Source organism: Heterocephalus glaber, unplaced genomic scaffold (genome assembly GCF_053883595.1).
Source record: "Heterocephalus glaber isolate CG9 unplaced genomic scaffold, H.glaber_assembly_v1.0 deba00001572, whole genome shotgun sequence".
Taxonomy (NCBI): domain Eukaryota; kingdom Metazoa; phylum Chordata; class Mammalia; order Rodentia; family Bathyergidae; genus Heterocephalus; species Heterocephalus glaber.
The window spans coordinates 22,383,552-22,400,417 of NW_028258357.1; the positions used below are offsets into that span (position 1 = coordinate 22,383,552).

The 16,866-nt window shown below is 51.8% G+C and overlaps 1 protein-coding gene across 4 annotated transcripts in view; it reads left to right on the plus strand.

The window, feature by feature from the left end:
• Nucleotides 1-339: 339 nt before the first annotated feature.
• The window catches only part of Tcp11l2 (t-complex 11 like 2), a 34,236-nt gene continuing 17,709 nt past the window's right edge, over nt 340-16,866 (plus strand). For 2 of the 4 annotated variants that reach the window (XM_004844813.4, XM_087192759.1), the window contains exons 1-3: nt 355-650; nt 9,678-9,865; nt 12,218-12,350. In XM_004844813.4, the coding sequence (XP_004844870.1) occupies nt 439-650; nt 9,678-9,865; nt 12,218-12,350 (533 nt within the window). In that variant the 5' untranslated portion in view covers nt 355-438. Of the gene's footprint in view, nt 651-9,677; nt 9,866-12,214; nt 12,351-16,866 lie in introns of all 4 variants that reach the window. The other 2 variants (XM_004844814.4, XM_004844812.4) reach the window with 2 other exon arrangements.

Consider the following 16,866-nt stretch of genomic DNA (forward strand, 5'->3'; position numbering starts at 1 on the left):
GGATGGACAGGTTCTGAAAGTCTCACGCGTGGCCCGGAGCTCACAGCATCACCCACGCTGCTGGGTCCGGACCCGCAGCTCCCAGGCCACTTTGCCTCACCCAGCTGCCCCCCCCCCCCCCCCCCCGCCAAAGGCCGGGTCCCCAGGCCGGCCAGGTTCCCCCATTGCAGCCAGGCCCCGCCCCAGCTCCGATCGGCCCCGCCCCTGGCCAATCCTCGCCCGGCACTAGGAGCCCGGCAGCCCAGTTCCGTAAACACACACCGCCCCGCCCCCAGGCTTGGACCATACCACTCTCCGCGCGGAGGGGGGAACGACCCTCTCGCTTCGCAAACGCAGTCCAGGCCGAGCCATCCGCGGCCTGGCTTGTGTGACCCGAACACGCGGCAGCTGCCCCCGTACTGGGTGGGCTCTGTGAGGGAGCGACTGCCGGAGCCTGCGATGCCCCGATCTCCCTGGCCCGCGCTCCGTCCCCCCCCCCCGCGCCCATTTGCTGACAGCCACCTCCCTGGGGACCTCAAGCCCTTTAAATCCCGAGGGGGCGCGGGGCCTGGAGCTGTGGGCTGGGAGTTTCCACGCTGTGGGCTGCTCGGCGAGGGGGCACGGAGACAAGGGACGCCGCAGCTCGTCGCCGATCTCTTCCGCGCCCACCGGTGTGTATGCGGCCCCGGGGAGACGACGGCGAGCCCCGCGGGGCCGCGCTCTGGGGCATCAGAGATGCCCACTCAGGTTCCAGCCGGACCTCGTCCTGGGGCCGCGGGGTCGGAGCGTCCCCTTGTTCTCTTCGAGCCCCGTCCGCACGGAGGGCGCGCCGGGTGCCGCGCGGTGTCGGGGTGCACGCGGCCTCAGGGTGCAGGGGACCCCGCTTCCTCGGGCCCCTAGGTGAGGGCTGAGCTGACGGCTGAGTCGGGGAGGTCGCGCGTGTTCGGGGTCGAGGCCGTGTTCTCTGCACTCGGCTCGGCCCGGGCTGTCCCCTCCCCCAAGGGTTTGTTTTGACAGGAAACGTGGAGGCGAGGGGCGGGGCGGAGGCGAGCGGAGGGGACCAGAGCGGGGAGGGGCACCGAGTGCGCGGAGGGGCGAACTCCGGTGCAAGTCTCGGTTGAGCAGGTGGGTCGAACCCTTGAACTCTCCGGGATGATCGCTTTGTGCTCCCCTAGGCTGCCCCTCGGGTAGTGACCCTGATTTGAGGGCACGTGGATGCACATAGCTATGTGTCCTGTCAGCAAAGGAAACATTGTTGCATTGAGTAATTGCACAATGATACAAAGTTTCCTTTTGAAATAAGTGTGTGTAAACCCCACAGCCTGGTCCAGATAGAGAAGTGTTTGCTGATTTACAGTAGAGATGGAGATGGGCCCTGAGTGCTGTCGTGGCGTGGTATTCATAGCGCTGAAGTTCGGGAATATTGTCCAGTGTGTGTCCTGCTACTTTGCCCACGAAGAAACTGGACGAGCTAGCCTTGTCCCCAGGGGCCCTCAGCACCCTGTTCTCCCTCCAGAGACCTGGCTCTTCCCCCTTTCTCTGGCCTGACCCACATCACCCTGGCAGCCTGGCTGGAAGCGGCCCAGGGCTGAAGATGCCAGGTCACGCCTGAAAGCAGCTTCCATGCCGCTTCTTGAGGGGCTGAGGGCCTGGGTCCTAACGCAGGTCAGCAGGAAAAGGAAGACAGTGACTTCAAGTGTGAAAAGAGTCTAGATGGCCTTCTCCCCGGTGCTGTAATGCCATGTGTAGCATGCACGCCTGCGCTTTGGACAGTGACTGGCTGCTTGGCTTTTATCCAGCTTTGTTGGCCCTCATTTGATGAAGACTGGTATTGCTGGCGGAGCAGTGCAGAACCTCCCTGCTCTGCAGGTTTAGCTTCGCCGTGGAGGAGTCACTTTTTGGTGCTGCTGTCTGGCTCCAGAGCAGAGATGGAAATTCCCCACCATCTGCGATCTTCTCAGCAGACCCGACGGGCTCTCCTCAGACTCCTGGCCTGCCCTTGACCACACATGTCAGTGTTTCTTCGTGCACCTGACTTCATGGCACCCTCTAGATCGGCGATGGCAAACCTTTTAGACCCTGAGTGCCCACACTGCAACCCAAAACCTACTTATTTATCACAAAGTGCCAACACTGCAATTAAACCTGAATGCTGAGGTTTTCTTTTAGATAAAATAATCATTATCAAGTGCTCGGATGCTGGGGTGACTTGGCTATCCTGCCACAGAGAGGACTTCGCATGCCCGCTGTGGCATGAGTGCCATAGGTTCGCTGCTACTGCTCTCTATGTTTCTTGAAATTGCTCCTTTCCAATACCTACTGTTGACTAGATGCCTTCCTTCATCTTTGGCCTACTGGATAATCTGGATAATTTACTCCAGAATGTGCATGACTCATGCTTAGCTGTAGGCAATTCACTCTGGATAATATTCGGGTTTTAGCTAAGGATTTTCAGTGCATAAAGAATGGCTGCCGGAGAGGATTTTCATTCGCTCTAGGGGATGATTGAGAATTATTTTAGCTCATGGACTCTCAGCAATGCCCTTCACGCTGCAGCACTTAGCAGCCACCCCAGAGGAAGGTCAGCTGGCTATCACTGTGCAAGTGTCCCCATGGTGATGGATGGGTCAGTTTGGCAGGGCAGGAGTGGAAAGAATGAGCAGCACACACATTCTCTCCAGCCATCCTTGAGTGGCAGAGAGCATGAGTTTAGGGTTCCACTGCCTGCGTTAGGGTCCTGCTCTGCATTGCTGTGGGCCATCGGAGAAGTATGCAGTCTCTCTGAGCCTCAGGTCCTTATGAAACAGGGATACTATCTTAGCTATCCAGGTTGTCCTGAGGACTCGAGGTCATAAGGTATCTACAGGACTCACCCTGAGATGGTTATGGGTGCTGCTTCATGGGGCCCTAGTAAGCACACCAAGGCTGCTCCCTCTGATTGTTAGGGTCTGGTAACCAAGGAATTAGCAGGGCGGAGAGACTTGATGCAAACTTTCCTTTAAACTCCTGGAACTGGAGTCCTTGCTGGTTTGGATGATTGGTGCCTTGGAATTACATTGTGGTAGGCGCTGGATTGAAGACGAGACAGAGCTACTCACATGAGCAGCCTAAAATGTAGTGGGGAGAGAGACATACAGACAGCAACAGCCCGGTACCTTAAGTGACTGCAGAGCCGTTATATGAGCAAAGGGGCTGCAGCAGAAGAAGGATAAAAGGCAAGTTGTTTGCTGCATAGGAGCGAGGCTCAGTGCATTCACGAAGCACTGTCCCAGGCCAGGCTCTGGGCTCCAGATGGTTGGTGTGCATGTCGAGTCTCAGGGAAGGTCAGCTTCAAGTTGTGACATTAAATTTCAGATCTGAACCACAAGGAGCCAACCAGAGTGCTATTCCAGGGGCAGGCACACGATGGGGGAAGGCTCCCAAGCAGGACACTTGGCGGGTCTGTGGGGCCGCGGAGGGCTGCTGTGTCCAGAGCCCAAAGGGTTGGGGGACAGCGGAACAGGATGGGTAGTTGGAGGCCAGATCACCCAGGGATTGAAACCCCAGCAAGAGACTTCTTAGGAAGGAGGAGGCCAGCTGGGAGGGGACCCTAAAGAAATGATTTGCTTTGGCTGTCCTGATGGGTTCCTGACCAAGTCTGGCTTTATTCTCTGGGGACTGGCCTTGAAGAAGGAGACTGGGCCAAGTTTGACAGAAGAGCCTTTGTAGTAAAGTGGTATTAGCTGACACAGTGCTGGGGACCATCAGAATCTAAACACTGCAGGAAAGCCAGATGTGCTGTGACCTGCCGATAATCCCAGCCACTCAGGAGGCTGAGGCGGGAGGACTGCAACTTAGGCCAGTGGGGTAACTTAGCAACGTCCGGTCTCGAGATAGAAAAATAAATAAAATCATCTGAGAATGTAGCTCAGTGCAAACGCCCAGTACCCCTTCCCAACCTACAGAACTCAAATCTGTTCTGAGTTAGAATCTTGACGTTTTAGCCCAGCACTGCCTCTCATTTAACCTTTTATTTGGATATATGTTTGCACTTACAGAAAAAGGCAGGAGGAATAATACTAAGGACACTATTGTCTACTTGTGACTTGGATTCCCCCACTAATATTTTTCTCCATCTGCTTATTGTTTTTCTTCTCTTTCATTCGAAACAGAGCTGCACACATGCAGGCCTTTTATTCCTAACTACAGTACATTTGTCAATGCAGCGTCTCCAGTGTCAGAGCAGACAGTAGATTCAAGCATGGTAACAGCACTGGCATGGACGGTGACACCCTAGATAGCACTGATTTTGCCCAGCACAGGGTCCTGTGTAGAAGCCCCTATGGCACCAGTTACTGTCTTAGTTCATTTGGGTTGCCCTGACAGAGTACCACGTTCTGGGCCGTGTACGAGGAACAGTTTATTTAGCTCATGGCTCTGGAGCCTGAGACATCTGAGACGGGGCCACTTTCTGGCAAGGGCTTCTTGCCGCGTCCCAATAGGACAGGAGGAGAGCATGGGAGAGGGACAGCAGGTCTGTGCCTGCTCCTCCCCAGGCCTGGGAGTGGCCCCTTGTGACCTAGGCCCCACCCCTTTGGCTCCACCCCCCTAGCTGGTGAGTTGATTCAGTTCCTAACCCAGGCTGTTGGAGGAACACTTTCAAACCGTAGCAGTGCGCTTGGCCAACCCCAGATGTGTGTCCTTCTCCCTTGCAAAACACATTCATTCCATCCCGGAGCTCCAGAGCCTTCACTCATTCCATCACCAACTCCGGAGTCCCCAGTTCCAGCTAAATCAGGTCTGGGCAAGACTGGACAGGATTTATCCTGGGATCAGTCTCCTCCAGCTGTGAAATCCAAACAGGGTCCCTACTTCCAGAGTGCAGAAGTCGACTGGCTCGGCCCAGACACTGAGATTCCCAGGGGAGAACTAAGTAAGCCCAGAGAGCTCGCTGATACCAAGTGAGTCCCGAACCCCACCGGGAAAGCACCATCAAGTCTGACAGTTTCCAGGGATCTCCCGTGACCCCCTGTCCCCCTCTGGCCCCACAGGCTGTGTTCTGGTCCTGTGGCCCAGGGCGGCCTCATCCTTATGGCCCTGCCGGGCCCTGTGCCTGGAGGCCCTGTTGGTCGCTTTCCAGTCCTCGGGTCTCTGGCCCCGACCTTCCCGCTCTGCTGGGCTTCGCCCCGGGAGGTCACTGCAGATCCTGACCCCTCTGCGTCCCTCCAGTCCACGTGGACTCCAGGTACTTCAAGGTCTGGGTTGCCATGCTCCGTCTTCTGTGCGGCTGCAGAATTAGCGTCACAGGCAGGTGGCCAGGGCTCCCAGCTTGTATCTCACAGAGAGCCGGACCTCAAGCCACCCCTGGATCCACTTGAACCCCAGCTGGGACCTTGAGGGGTGCTGGCCAGAATTGGGGAGCAGACGCCAGGTGGCAGGCACTGACTTGCTGTGGACACCTTGCCTCAGGGGCCTGTGATGGAGGGGCAGCCTCTGCCATGGCTTTGGGGCCTCTGCCACTGTCCTGCCGAGTGGCTCCGGGCTCCCTTCTCAGCTGGTCACCTCTTTAGTGAGCTGCCCTTGGTCAGACCCTCCGTCTGCTCTTCTGAGGTATAAATCGCTCAGATATTTCCACTTGACTTCCCTTTGATTATAAATCATCTTTAAATCATTTCTCTGCTCCCACATCTTACTGTATGTGGTTAAAAGTAGTCACACCACTCCTCAATATTTTGCTTAGAAACGTCTTCCCCCAGATATCCCAGTTCATGGCTTTTATTTATTATTTATTTGGTACTGGGAATTGAACTCAGCACCTTGCACTTGCCAGGCAGGCACAGTGCTGCTGAGCTGCATCCCTGGTCTTAGTCCATGGCTTTTAAACTGCCTTCTTTTCTTGCCTGGCCATGTACAGAGTTCAGTCCAGTTCTTCGATACTGTGGGACAGGACGGCCTTTACTGCATTTCTAACGTCTTGGTCCTCGTTTTTGTCCGAGATTCCATCAGAATTGTCTCAGCATAACATTTCCACCAACGCTTCCATCACAGCCACCTGAGTAATCCCTACGACTCAGAACCCTCAGAATTGCTCTTCATGCTCCGTTCACTGCAGCCTGGGCTTTTTCCAGCCCGGTCCCCCCTCCTCTGCCCATTACCAGTGCCAAAGCCACGTTCCCGCATGGGGTGTTCATCACAGCGACAACCTGACCTCAGGGAGGGTTTCCGTCTCAGTCCATGTGTGCTGCTATAATGGAGTGCACCAAACCAAACTTAGAGTCCCTGGGAATCGCTCTGCATATCCCCAGTGCACGTGTCGGCTCTCGGGCACTGGCTTCGGAAGGGATGATGTAATACTGTGTGTGTTGCTATAAAATGGTGGAACGACACAGTGAAAAAGCACAGATGACAGGCTCCATTTCCTTTGAAGGTGGCCCATTGCAGTGCAAAGGCCTCGCTGGGAGTCACCTGCTGTCTTTAGCTTTGACTTTGCTTTTGACAGTGAGTGAGTCTTCCAGGTAGGCTGAGGCGGGATGGTCCAGGACAGCTGTGTGGATTTTCTGTGAGCTGGGTAGATCTGCCTGTGTGTTTGAGAAGCCTTACGTTTCTTTAAAAAACCAGCCTGGCTTTATTATCACCAGTCTAAGAGAGAATCCAAAATGCAGCAGTCTGACTCCCTGGATGCCTGTGGGGTCAGGTTTGCCCCCAGATGACATTTGTGGGAACCCAAGTCCAAGCTGGGGAGAGCGGGTTTCCTCTCTGGCGGGCGCTCGCTTCTGGGTTTTGTATCTCAGACAAGGGGGCGAGCTCCGTCGTGGGTTAAGTCCCAGTCCCGTTTATCTGTGGGGAAGATGCTTTAATTATCCTGGGGGGAAACTGATCTTCCCTCCGGTGTTCGTGTTAATTCAAGCAAATGTCCACGCCCTGTTGTCTGAGTCCAGCGCTGTCCCACACACTCGCTCGGCTGAGCGAAGCTGCACGCCAGCCCTGAGTCAGGCACTGCTGGCTCGGACGTTTCTAATACAGGGTTTCGAGGACCTGCGTCTGCTCCGGCACACGCAGGCCCGCTATAATGTGGGGGCTCCTGCCATCCGAGCAGGACCCTGGGCCCTAGGAAGCTTTGTGCCTCCTGCCGCGCCCCCGGCCGGACCTGGCCTCCGTTGGCAGGAAGCAGGACTCCTGGGCTCCTGGTGATGCGCTAGAGCTCGGCTCGGAGCAGGTCTGCGGTCCTGTCTACCTGGCCCGGCGCTGGGGGAGGCAACTGGGGTGGGTGACTGTGACCGTTAACCCAGTTCACAAGGGCCTGAGGGTGAAAGCTTCCATTCACTTCTACTTGGATAAACAGCCAAAGACCCTGCTCATTGAGGCACCTGTAGTGGAAAAAATGCAGAGTACATCAGCACAATTGCTACATTGCAGGGGAAGGACTAGAAGAAAATAGTGACGTGGAAATAAACTTTACCACATTTACGCTATGGCCATAATTCCTAAGTCGCATGCACTGGTGTGGTCCATGAATGCCCATCGGGTGGTGTGGACAGTCGCTTTGGGTCAAGCCACCCGATGGACACTCATGCATGGGCCACTCATGGTTCCAGCCAAAGGAAAGAGTTAAGATGCTCAAGTGAGCCGGGCACGGTGGTACACACCTGTGATCCCAGCGCTTGGAAAGCTGAAGTGGGAGAATTGCCATGAGTTTGAGGCCATCTTGGGCTGGGTAGCAAGATCCTGTCAAAACAACAACAAAAACCCAATCCCCCCCCCATCCTCAAATGAGCGACAAGGACTTAGGTCCTTAGTTTTAAATCTAAATACTCCGGCATAGGGAGTGGATTCTGGGCCCCGAGCTGGGACTTTGGCGGGACCAGGTTTGTGAGTGTGTGGCGGTGCCAGGTTGCACGTGTCCTGGTGTCCTGAGGGTGGCGGTGTCCAGCACTCTGGTCAGGCTGACACCGAATGCGTGCTTATTGCACACCCAGGCCGCCCAGCGGGCAGGACGCTGCGTCTGCTTTAGTAGAGACCGGAAGCAGCCATTGTCTTGAGGAGGCGCTGGAGGTATGCGGATGGGCCAAGAGCGGCAGGAGGGCAGAGGGAGGCCTCTGGGAGCAGGAAACATTGTCGAGAACTGCCTGGCTGGTGTAGTGGTGGAAACCTATAATCCCAGCATTGGGAGGCAGAGGCAGGAGGATCACTTCGCGTGCAAGGCCAACTTGAACTACATAGCAAGACCCTGTCTCAGAAACAAAACAAAAGAATTGCCTCAACAGGAAGGACAGTGTTGGCAAAGAGAGATCTGGCAGGCTGAGGGGAAGGTTTGGGGTTGGTGGCAGTACCGTGTCTGGTGCCCTGTCCTCCCTCAGCAGTCTAGGGGAGCAGTACTAGGGGCAGAGGGTCATGTCACCCAGAGGGGGCTCGGCCGTCTTATCGCCTGTGTGCGGTGGCCGGTGTTGGGGCTGAGGATGGCCTGAGGGTCTGCCACGGGTTAGCCGTGCTCCACTTGCCAGCCGGGGTCCTGGCCAAGGGTGTTTCCGGAGCAGTCCAGGAGCCTGCAGGTGCTGCTGAAGCGCAGGGCAGAAGGCGCTGCTCCTCTCCGCAGAGCCCAGACCCCGCCCTCCTTCCCTGAGCTTCCCTGTCCTGCTCCTGTCCCCTTTCCCCACCCGGGCGCAGTGTCGGCGGCTACCTGTCCCTCCTCACCGCTGCCCCCAGCCTGTGCACAGCGGCCGCGCTGCAAAGCCCCGAGGAGGCTGCTGGCGTCTCCAGGACTGCGGTGCAGCAGCAGCTTCACAGGCTTGGCCTCGCGGGCGCCCTGTCCCCATGGCGTGGGCTCATTCAGGGTTAGAGGGATGAAGTGAACTCCGGTGCTCGATGTCCATGAGGACTTGCGATGCTGTTTCCCGGGGCCTCGGTTTCCCATTCCACCCACGGCACGGACAGTCTCCTCGTGGGCCTGCATGGCATCCTGGGCTTGGCCTGGCTCTCTGCACTCGTGATCTTTCTGGGTTGTGTCGCAGCCCGACTCCTTCCCCGGGAGGCTGTCCGATGTCCAGGGCGCGGAGCTTGACAGCTGTGGCCCAGTCGGTGCCCATGTCCCAGTCTGGCCCTCGCCTGGGAGTCAGGGCCACGTGTGTCCAAGGGTCAGGCCATGGCCAGTCCTCTCTGAGCTGCAGGCACAGCCAAGCGTCAGGCGCCTCCACAGGGATGGAGCGGCTGACCTCTCAGTCAGAGATTTGCCTGTGGGAGGCTCTGGAGGACAGAAAGAGGCAGATTTCGAACTTTGTCTCTAGAACAAGGCAGTGGGAGCCCTGTGACAACTGCCGCTCCTGTGCTGCACCAAGCCTTTCAGTGGGGTTAGGGCCGCCTGGCCAGGCTTTCTGCCCAGCTGCAGGGCTAGGCAAGGTGACAGTGCGCTCCCAGGCAGAGAGCAGGCCGGTCTGTCCCCAGGGCCCTCTGTCACCCTGCCAGGCTTGAGCAGCCTGCGTCCAGCCTGCTTTTCCCAAGGATCTGTCGCTGCTGCGGGCTGCCCTGAGTTCATGCCCGCTGGGACCCTGTGCGCTCACCGGGTGGCCGTGGGACTCTCCCGATGGCCCCCTGCCGGCCCGTGCAGGGTGCTGGAGGGAGGGCCAGGACCCCCCCCCACCCGGGGCCTTCCCGACACCACCCGCCTTGCGGGTGTGGGCGCGCTGTGGAGGGCTGCGGGCCGACGCGTCCACTTGTCCGCGCAGGGTCCCTCCGTCCGCGCCCTCGCACCGCACCATGCCGCTGCACAGCAGGAAGCAGCTCGAAGCCGAGGACCAGCCCGGTGACCTGGACTCGCCGCGCTGCTCGGAAAGCCTGGCCGTGCTCAGCGACTGCGAGTGCTCCCGGCAGAGCTTCGCCAGCGACTCCTCCAGCAAGTCCAGCTCTCCGGCCTGTGAGCGGGGCCTGGGCTGGGGCGGGTGCTGGAGCGGAGCAGCCGGGCCCCCCAAAGCCGGGCGGCACCAGAGGCGCTGGGCCGTCTCCTGTGTGCTCTGAGGAGCAGGCAGCTGCGCACGCTGACGCCGCCGCCTGGGCCCGGCCCGGCCTGGTGTCCCGGCCGCCTCGCTCTGACCGTGAGGGAGACTGCCTGCCCGTCCCCCTGTTCTCCCACTGGCGGGAAGCCGGGCCTTCTTGGCAAATTGGGACAAAATCACATGGGTTTTCTGTGACTTTTTTTCTTTCTGGTAGACGTTGAAGGAAACTTGCCATTCTGGAAGGGTTGGGCAGGAAGTGAAATAATCGGAAGGGGTTCTTGCTAACACCCAGGAGTGGCCTAAAGAGGGTTACTACACCAGGGCTGTGAGAAAGTGGAAGAGGATGCAGCAAGGAGGAACACTTCTCTCTCCCTCTCTCTCTCTCCCTTCCTCCCTCTCTGTCTCTTTCTTTTTCGTAGCACTGAGAATTGAAGCCTGGACCTTTGCATTGAGCTACATTCTCAGCCATTTAAAAAATATTTTTCGGGTCAAGGATTTAGCTCAGTGGTTCTTCTGCCTGCCTCACAAGCAGAAGGACCCGAGTTCAAATCCCAGTACCAAAATTTTTTTTCCCATTTATTTATTTATTTATTTATGTTTTGTTTTGTTCTTTTGAGACAGAGTTTTGCTATGTAGTTCAGGCTGGCTTTGAACTCACGGCAATCCTCCTGCCTCAGCCTTCTACAGTGCTGGGATTCTGGGGGTGTACCATCATCCCAGCTGCTTTTCCCTTTTTGGTGTGTGAGCACTAGAGATGTGTCAAGCAAGCATGCTTACCTTTTTGAAAGAGTTTTTAACTTGCATTTTGTCTAGGAAGTATAATCCTTTAAACTGATGAAGGGCCAGCAGGAAATACAGCTAATATCTAATGGGATCTAGAGTCCAGTTCAAGCGATTTGTTCCTTTGTATGTATTTAAAATTTTTGTGTTCTCATTTCTAAATGGTGGAAAATGCTTAAGTGTAGAGAAAAGAAAATATTGCCAAAGATGAGCGCTGCCTGAGCGCTGCTGTATCTTTACGTGTCAGAGAGGCGTGTGCGTGTGTGTGTGCGTGCGTGCGTGTGTGTGTGTGTGTGTATACATACGTGGACTCCTCTCACATGGCGTTATAACAGCGCATTTGCTCATGGGGCACATTTTCTAGACGTTGTTATGACTACCCTGCCTCATCCGTCAGGGAGCTTGCCCGTGACTTTACTTACCACCGATCACCACCGGCCCTGCGTTTGGCTTCCGTTCTGTGAACGGTGCTTTGTGCACATCTTGGTATCTGGAGCCTCTGGGTGATTCCTTTGCACATCTCTGGGCCCTGGCACCGCAGAGGGGTGTTCAGGGAGGATCTTGAGGTAGAGTTGGCGAACAGTGGGCGGCTGCCCCGGTTCCAGGCCTTCTTTTGCTCTCCACACTGTTTATGAGGCTCACGTCTGGCAGCAGGGAACCCAGGTATCCTGAGGCGAATATCCAGGCATTTGCTTTCTGTCTGGATCAACTTTCTTTCTCCTCCTCCTCTCCCTTGGTCCTTCTTGCTCCCTTCCACATCCTTCTTTTTAAAAGAATTCAAGCTGGATGTGGTGGTGTACACCTGTAACCGGGAGGCTGAGGCAGGAGGATCACTGTGAGTTCAAGGCCAGCCTGGGTTACATAGTGAGTTCAAGGGCAGCCTCAGCTATGTAGTGAGACTGTGTCAAAACAACAACAGCAACAACAAAAAAGAATCCCGATAGCAAGGTATTGCCCACTCTTGCTGCTGTTTGAGGTCATGATTTTTAATTAACAGAAGCTAAGATTTCCAACTGTGGGTTTATTAAAATGATTTGTTAGCCTAATTAGTATTGTCTCTAAAAATAACTCATTCTTTACCACCTTCCTACATTATACTGTACATTTAGAAATCATTTTTTTAAAATCAGTTATTTCATATTGAGTGTACTTAATGAGAATTCTGAATTACAGAATAAAAAACAGTCTTAGTCATTTTCCCAAATAAATGCACGCAAGGATCAAGACACTTAACAATAAGGTGATTAAACTTGTGAAGCTAAGTCCTGGGCCTGTGAATGAGGTTGTCTGGTCAGTATTTGGGAATTTGTTATCAAGCGTGGTAGCCGAGGCTGAGGAAGGGGTGCTTACGTTTCTGGGCCCGTGTCCGTGAGTGAGCACCTGCTGATGTGCATCCCCGTTAACCTTGCGGTCCTGGGCCCGAGCGAGCCATGTCAGGAAGCAGTGGGGCCGCCTTCTCTGCAGCACAGGCTGATTTTGGTTTCTCCCAGCAGCCAGCCCGCCCCGGGGGGTGACCTTTGATGACGTCATGGCCGCAACCAGGAACCTGTCCAACCTGACCCTGGCCCACGAGATCGCCGTCAATGAGAACTTCCAGTTGAAAGAAGAGGCCCTCCCAGAAAACAGGTGACCTTCAGGCGTTGGGGATGAGCAAATGGCACCAGAGATTGTGTGTGTGTGTGTGGCGCTTGTGTATTCAGTGGTTCACACTGATTCCTGCAGGTTTTTATATAATATCCACAGGTGAAGCCAGGCGTGGTTGCACAAGCCTTTAATCCCAGCACTCTGGGAGGCTGAGGCAGGAGGATCGCCTTGAGTTGGAGGCCAGCCTAGACTGCATAGGGGGAGACCCTATCTAAAAAAAAAAAAAGTAAAAGAACTTCTCCTCCCCAAAATGTCTTCCTGGGGATGTTGTCACAGCAATTGTGTATGTTTCGAGCTTGCTGCCTGAAGCAGTTGTATCTGATAGTTTTGCTGACTGCACTGGTGCTCCCCTATACCAGCTCCGCTGCTGTTCCCTCACTCAGGCCACCCTCATCTCTGCCCTGGACCCTGGGGTCCTGGCTGCCTCTGTCTCCCTTCTCAGCCCCCATCCACATGGTAGCCGAAATGACCTTTCCAAAGGATGGGTCAGATCCAACCCTTCCTGGTGTACAGCCTTTCTGGGGTTTTCTGGGCCACATGGAATCCAAACCAATCTTGGCCCTGCCCCCCAGCGTGGCCTGCAGGTCCCCCCAGCCCTCTCTGGGCTGCTCTGAGCTTGGGGCTGCCTTGGGAATGTTGTCCCTTGCACTCCTGTCCCTTCTCACGCTCCCTGGATCTTCCTGGGGCCGCCCGCATCCCCGTCCCAGGCTTGGGCCCAAGACCCAAGACTTAGAGGAAGTGTCCCAGCGGGCCCCTGTGGAGCTGTGTGCGAACTCGGCCCTGGGGCCTCTCTGACCCGGGCTCTGAGCGGGCTGTGGCCCCGCTGGTGGGGTCGGCGCCTGCCTGGAGCACGCTCAGCCCCTCTCCCACCTCTGACTCATTTTCAATGTGTTTCTGTCTCTGCTCCTGCTAGCACAGTGTTTCAAGGGCAGAAACCTTCTTTTTACTGCAGTATCCCTGGTGCCTAAACCAGGAACTAGCACACATTGGAGGTTCAGTTGGCACTGATTAACTAATAAAAATGAAATTTTAAAGTTAACATTAGCACTTTTTTTTTTTGTAGCAGTAGAAAGACTGCTTCTTTTTTTTCCCCCCCATTAAGTTTATTGGTCCATTTTAGATGTAAAATACAGTTACATTCACCGTTGTGATCTTGTACCTTTACATAATGTATCTTGGTTCTTATTTTTTCCCCATTCCCTGCCCTCCCTTCACCCCTCCGCCCTTCCCTATTTGCAAAGACTTTGTTTCCATTTTTTTCCTCTTCTCATAATTTTTCCTTTCTCTTCTTTCCTTTCCCCTCCCCCTCCCCCTTCCCCTACTCCTTTAGACCTTTACTTCCTATTACACAATATCAATTATACATTTCTAAAATTACAATATCAAGATCTAGGAGACATTACCACAGATTTTACAGAATTTAAAAGGATATAGAAAGCATATTACAAAAATCTGTTTTGAAATAAATTTGACAACTTCTAAGAAGTACCTTGGAAGACAGATTAATGAAACTAACTCTGGAGGAAATATGAAATTTGAATAGCACCTATTAAAGAAAGTATATTCCTAGCTTGAAAACCTACCTATATGACAACAGGCTCATATAAGTTTTAACTGATAAATTATATCAAACATTTAAAGCAGAAAAAAAAAGGAACACTTCTCTCCTCATTTTAGGAACTCAACATTGTGCTAATCCTAAAACTGGATAAAGATAATAGAAGAAGAAAGTATGAACATAGATAGAAATTTGTTTAACAAAACAAACTATTAGAAGTCAGATCTGGCAGGATGTAGAAAGTGGTTTTGTTACAGGGATGGCAGTGTTGGTTCAGCATTGGAAGATCCACCCCCCAAAGTCATCATTTTAACAGAGGAAAGGAAAAAGCTATATGATCCTGCCACTAGTTGGAGAAAAAGTATTGGACTAAATTCTACAGCTGTTCATGGTAAAAGCTATCAGGAGACCTGAAGTAGAACAGAACCTTCTCAACAGATTAAGGACATCTAATCCATACTTCCAGCAAAAACGCCTTATATGAATGGAGAAGATACAATGCATTGTCCCTAAGGTGGGGAACAAGGGCAGATATGCCTACTCTTCATCTGTCCATTAAACTTTGAAACCTAGGCCCAAACTAAAATAGTCTGGCAATCAAGTGACACAATTAGGATAGGATTGGCAAGGTAGAAGCAAAATCTTTATATGTAGATGAAATGATCATCTACAGAGAAAATACTAAGAAATCTCTAGGAGCCTCTAGAACTTGTATTTGAATTTAGCAGGATTAGAAAACACAAGGTATATATAAAAATTCAGGTCTATGTATACTTGCTATAAATAAAGAATTGGATATTGAAATTTAAAAGTTATGTAGGCATACAAAGGACCTAGAAAAGTAACAAACAAACAAAAAACAGTGTTGGAAGATGTTTAGTACCTAAAACTACAGTAATCAAGGCAGTGTTGGTATAAGGAAAGACATATAGACCATTGGAATAAAACAGAGAACCTAGAAATAGAACCACACATATATGGTCCACTGAGTTTTGAAAGATTATTTAACATTAACATTTTATAGAACATAAACTCAATTCAAGAGCTGAGGAAAAGATAAGAGTTTTCAGCAAATGGCACTAGAACACCTGGTATCTGTATATAAAAAATTAACCTCAACCCTTTATTTCCATACATAAAAGTAACTTGAAAGGATCTACGAACCTAAATATGAAAGACTAAAACTATGAAACTATAAGAAGAAATTATAAGGGAAAATGTTTATGAATTTAGGGTAGGCAAGAACTTCCTAGGATACAAAAAACATGATGTATAAAAGAAAAAAATTGATAAATGAGATTCCATCAAAATTTAGAACTTTAAATGACATCATTAAAATGAAAAGTAGTCCTTAAACAGACCATATTTACTATGCATATAACCTATGACCAGAATATATAAAAAACTCTTACAGCTCTATTAATAGACAACCCAATTAAAAAGTAGACACAAGAAGATGATAAATAGCCAGTACAGCACAAGGAAAGGTGTGCAACACTAGAATCAGAAAAATACTAATCAGTACAATAACAAGATTGAATTATACGCTCATTAGGGAGATGAAGTTAAAAGTTTTAAAAGCCTTGTCATGACCTTTTTCTTTTTGTTGGATTCTCCCCCTTTGTGTTTAATTTGTCATGCCCAATGGATTCATTCTGCTGGGCTTCCTGGGGTTGTGATCCTCATTGTCTTTTCCTAGGATATTGTCTGAAATTTTTTGGAGTGTTGGTTTGGTATTCATAACCTTCCTAAAGTTCTCTTTATTATGAAAGTATCTTATTTCTCCATCAATTTTGAAAGATAGTTTTGCAGGGTACATCAATCTGGGTTGGAGGCTGTTTTCCTTTAGGGCTTGAAATGCATCAGTCCAAGCTCTTCTTGCCTTGAGGGTTTGCATTGAGAAGTCTGCTGTGATTCTGATGGGCTTTCCTTTGTATGTGATTTGTTTCTTTTCTCTAACTACTTCTAGAATTTTGTTCTTCTGTTGGGTTTCTGGAATCCTAACTATTATATGCCTATGTGTAGATTTTTTTTTTTTTTGGTACCGGGGATCGAACTCGGGACCTTGTGCTTGCTAGGCAGGCAGAGGAACCACTGAGCTAAATCCCCAGCCCCTTGTAGATTTTTTTTGATCAAGGCTAGTTGGAGTCCTATATGCCTCACTTATCTGTATGTCAAGTTCTTTTCCCCTCCTTGGGAAGTTTTCTGCCATCACGTCTATAAACAGTTTTTTTTATGTCATCTGCACTCTCTCCTGTTTCTTCGTTGCCTCCAGTCAGTCTTATGTTATTCTTTTTTGCATCATCTAGCAGCTGCTGGATTGATTTCTCGTGGTCCCTTACATTTTTAAAGCAATTTTTCTTTTCCTGGTCACTAATTGCAATCTTATCTTCTATATCTGAAATTCTGTCCTCACATTGGTTCATTCTGCTGGGAAGACTTTCAATGGAGTTTTTAATCTCCTGGAAATCTGTTTGCATCTGTTTTATGGATTCCCTTTGTTTCTTATGTTGGGATTCCATGATGTTCCTCAGCTCCTCTATTTTTTATCTGTGTCCTCTCTAGATTTATTAATCATGTCTTGCACTCTGGGCACAATCTCTGCTGTTATCTGAGAAATTATTTCTGATTTCATTTTTTCAGATCCTCTTTTGTTGCCAGTTCAGGGAGTCCAGGTGGTTGAGTATCAGAGTGTTCCATCTTGTTTCCCTTTTGGGTTAATGTAGGTGATCTGGAAGTCTGGTTTTGAGACTTGTTTAATGTGGCTTCTCATTTGCACAGCGGGTAGGGGGTGCTGCTGGTGCCTGTGCAGCTCACCTCCTCTGCCCTAGGAGCGGTGGAATGGCAGTGGGGGAGCCTCCTCCTGGGCGCTAACATTAGCAGTTTTTGAAGTACAGGAAAAGACCATGTGGGTTATCTTTACTTTAGAGTCCAGAGTTG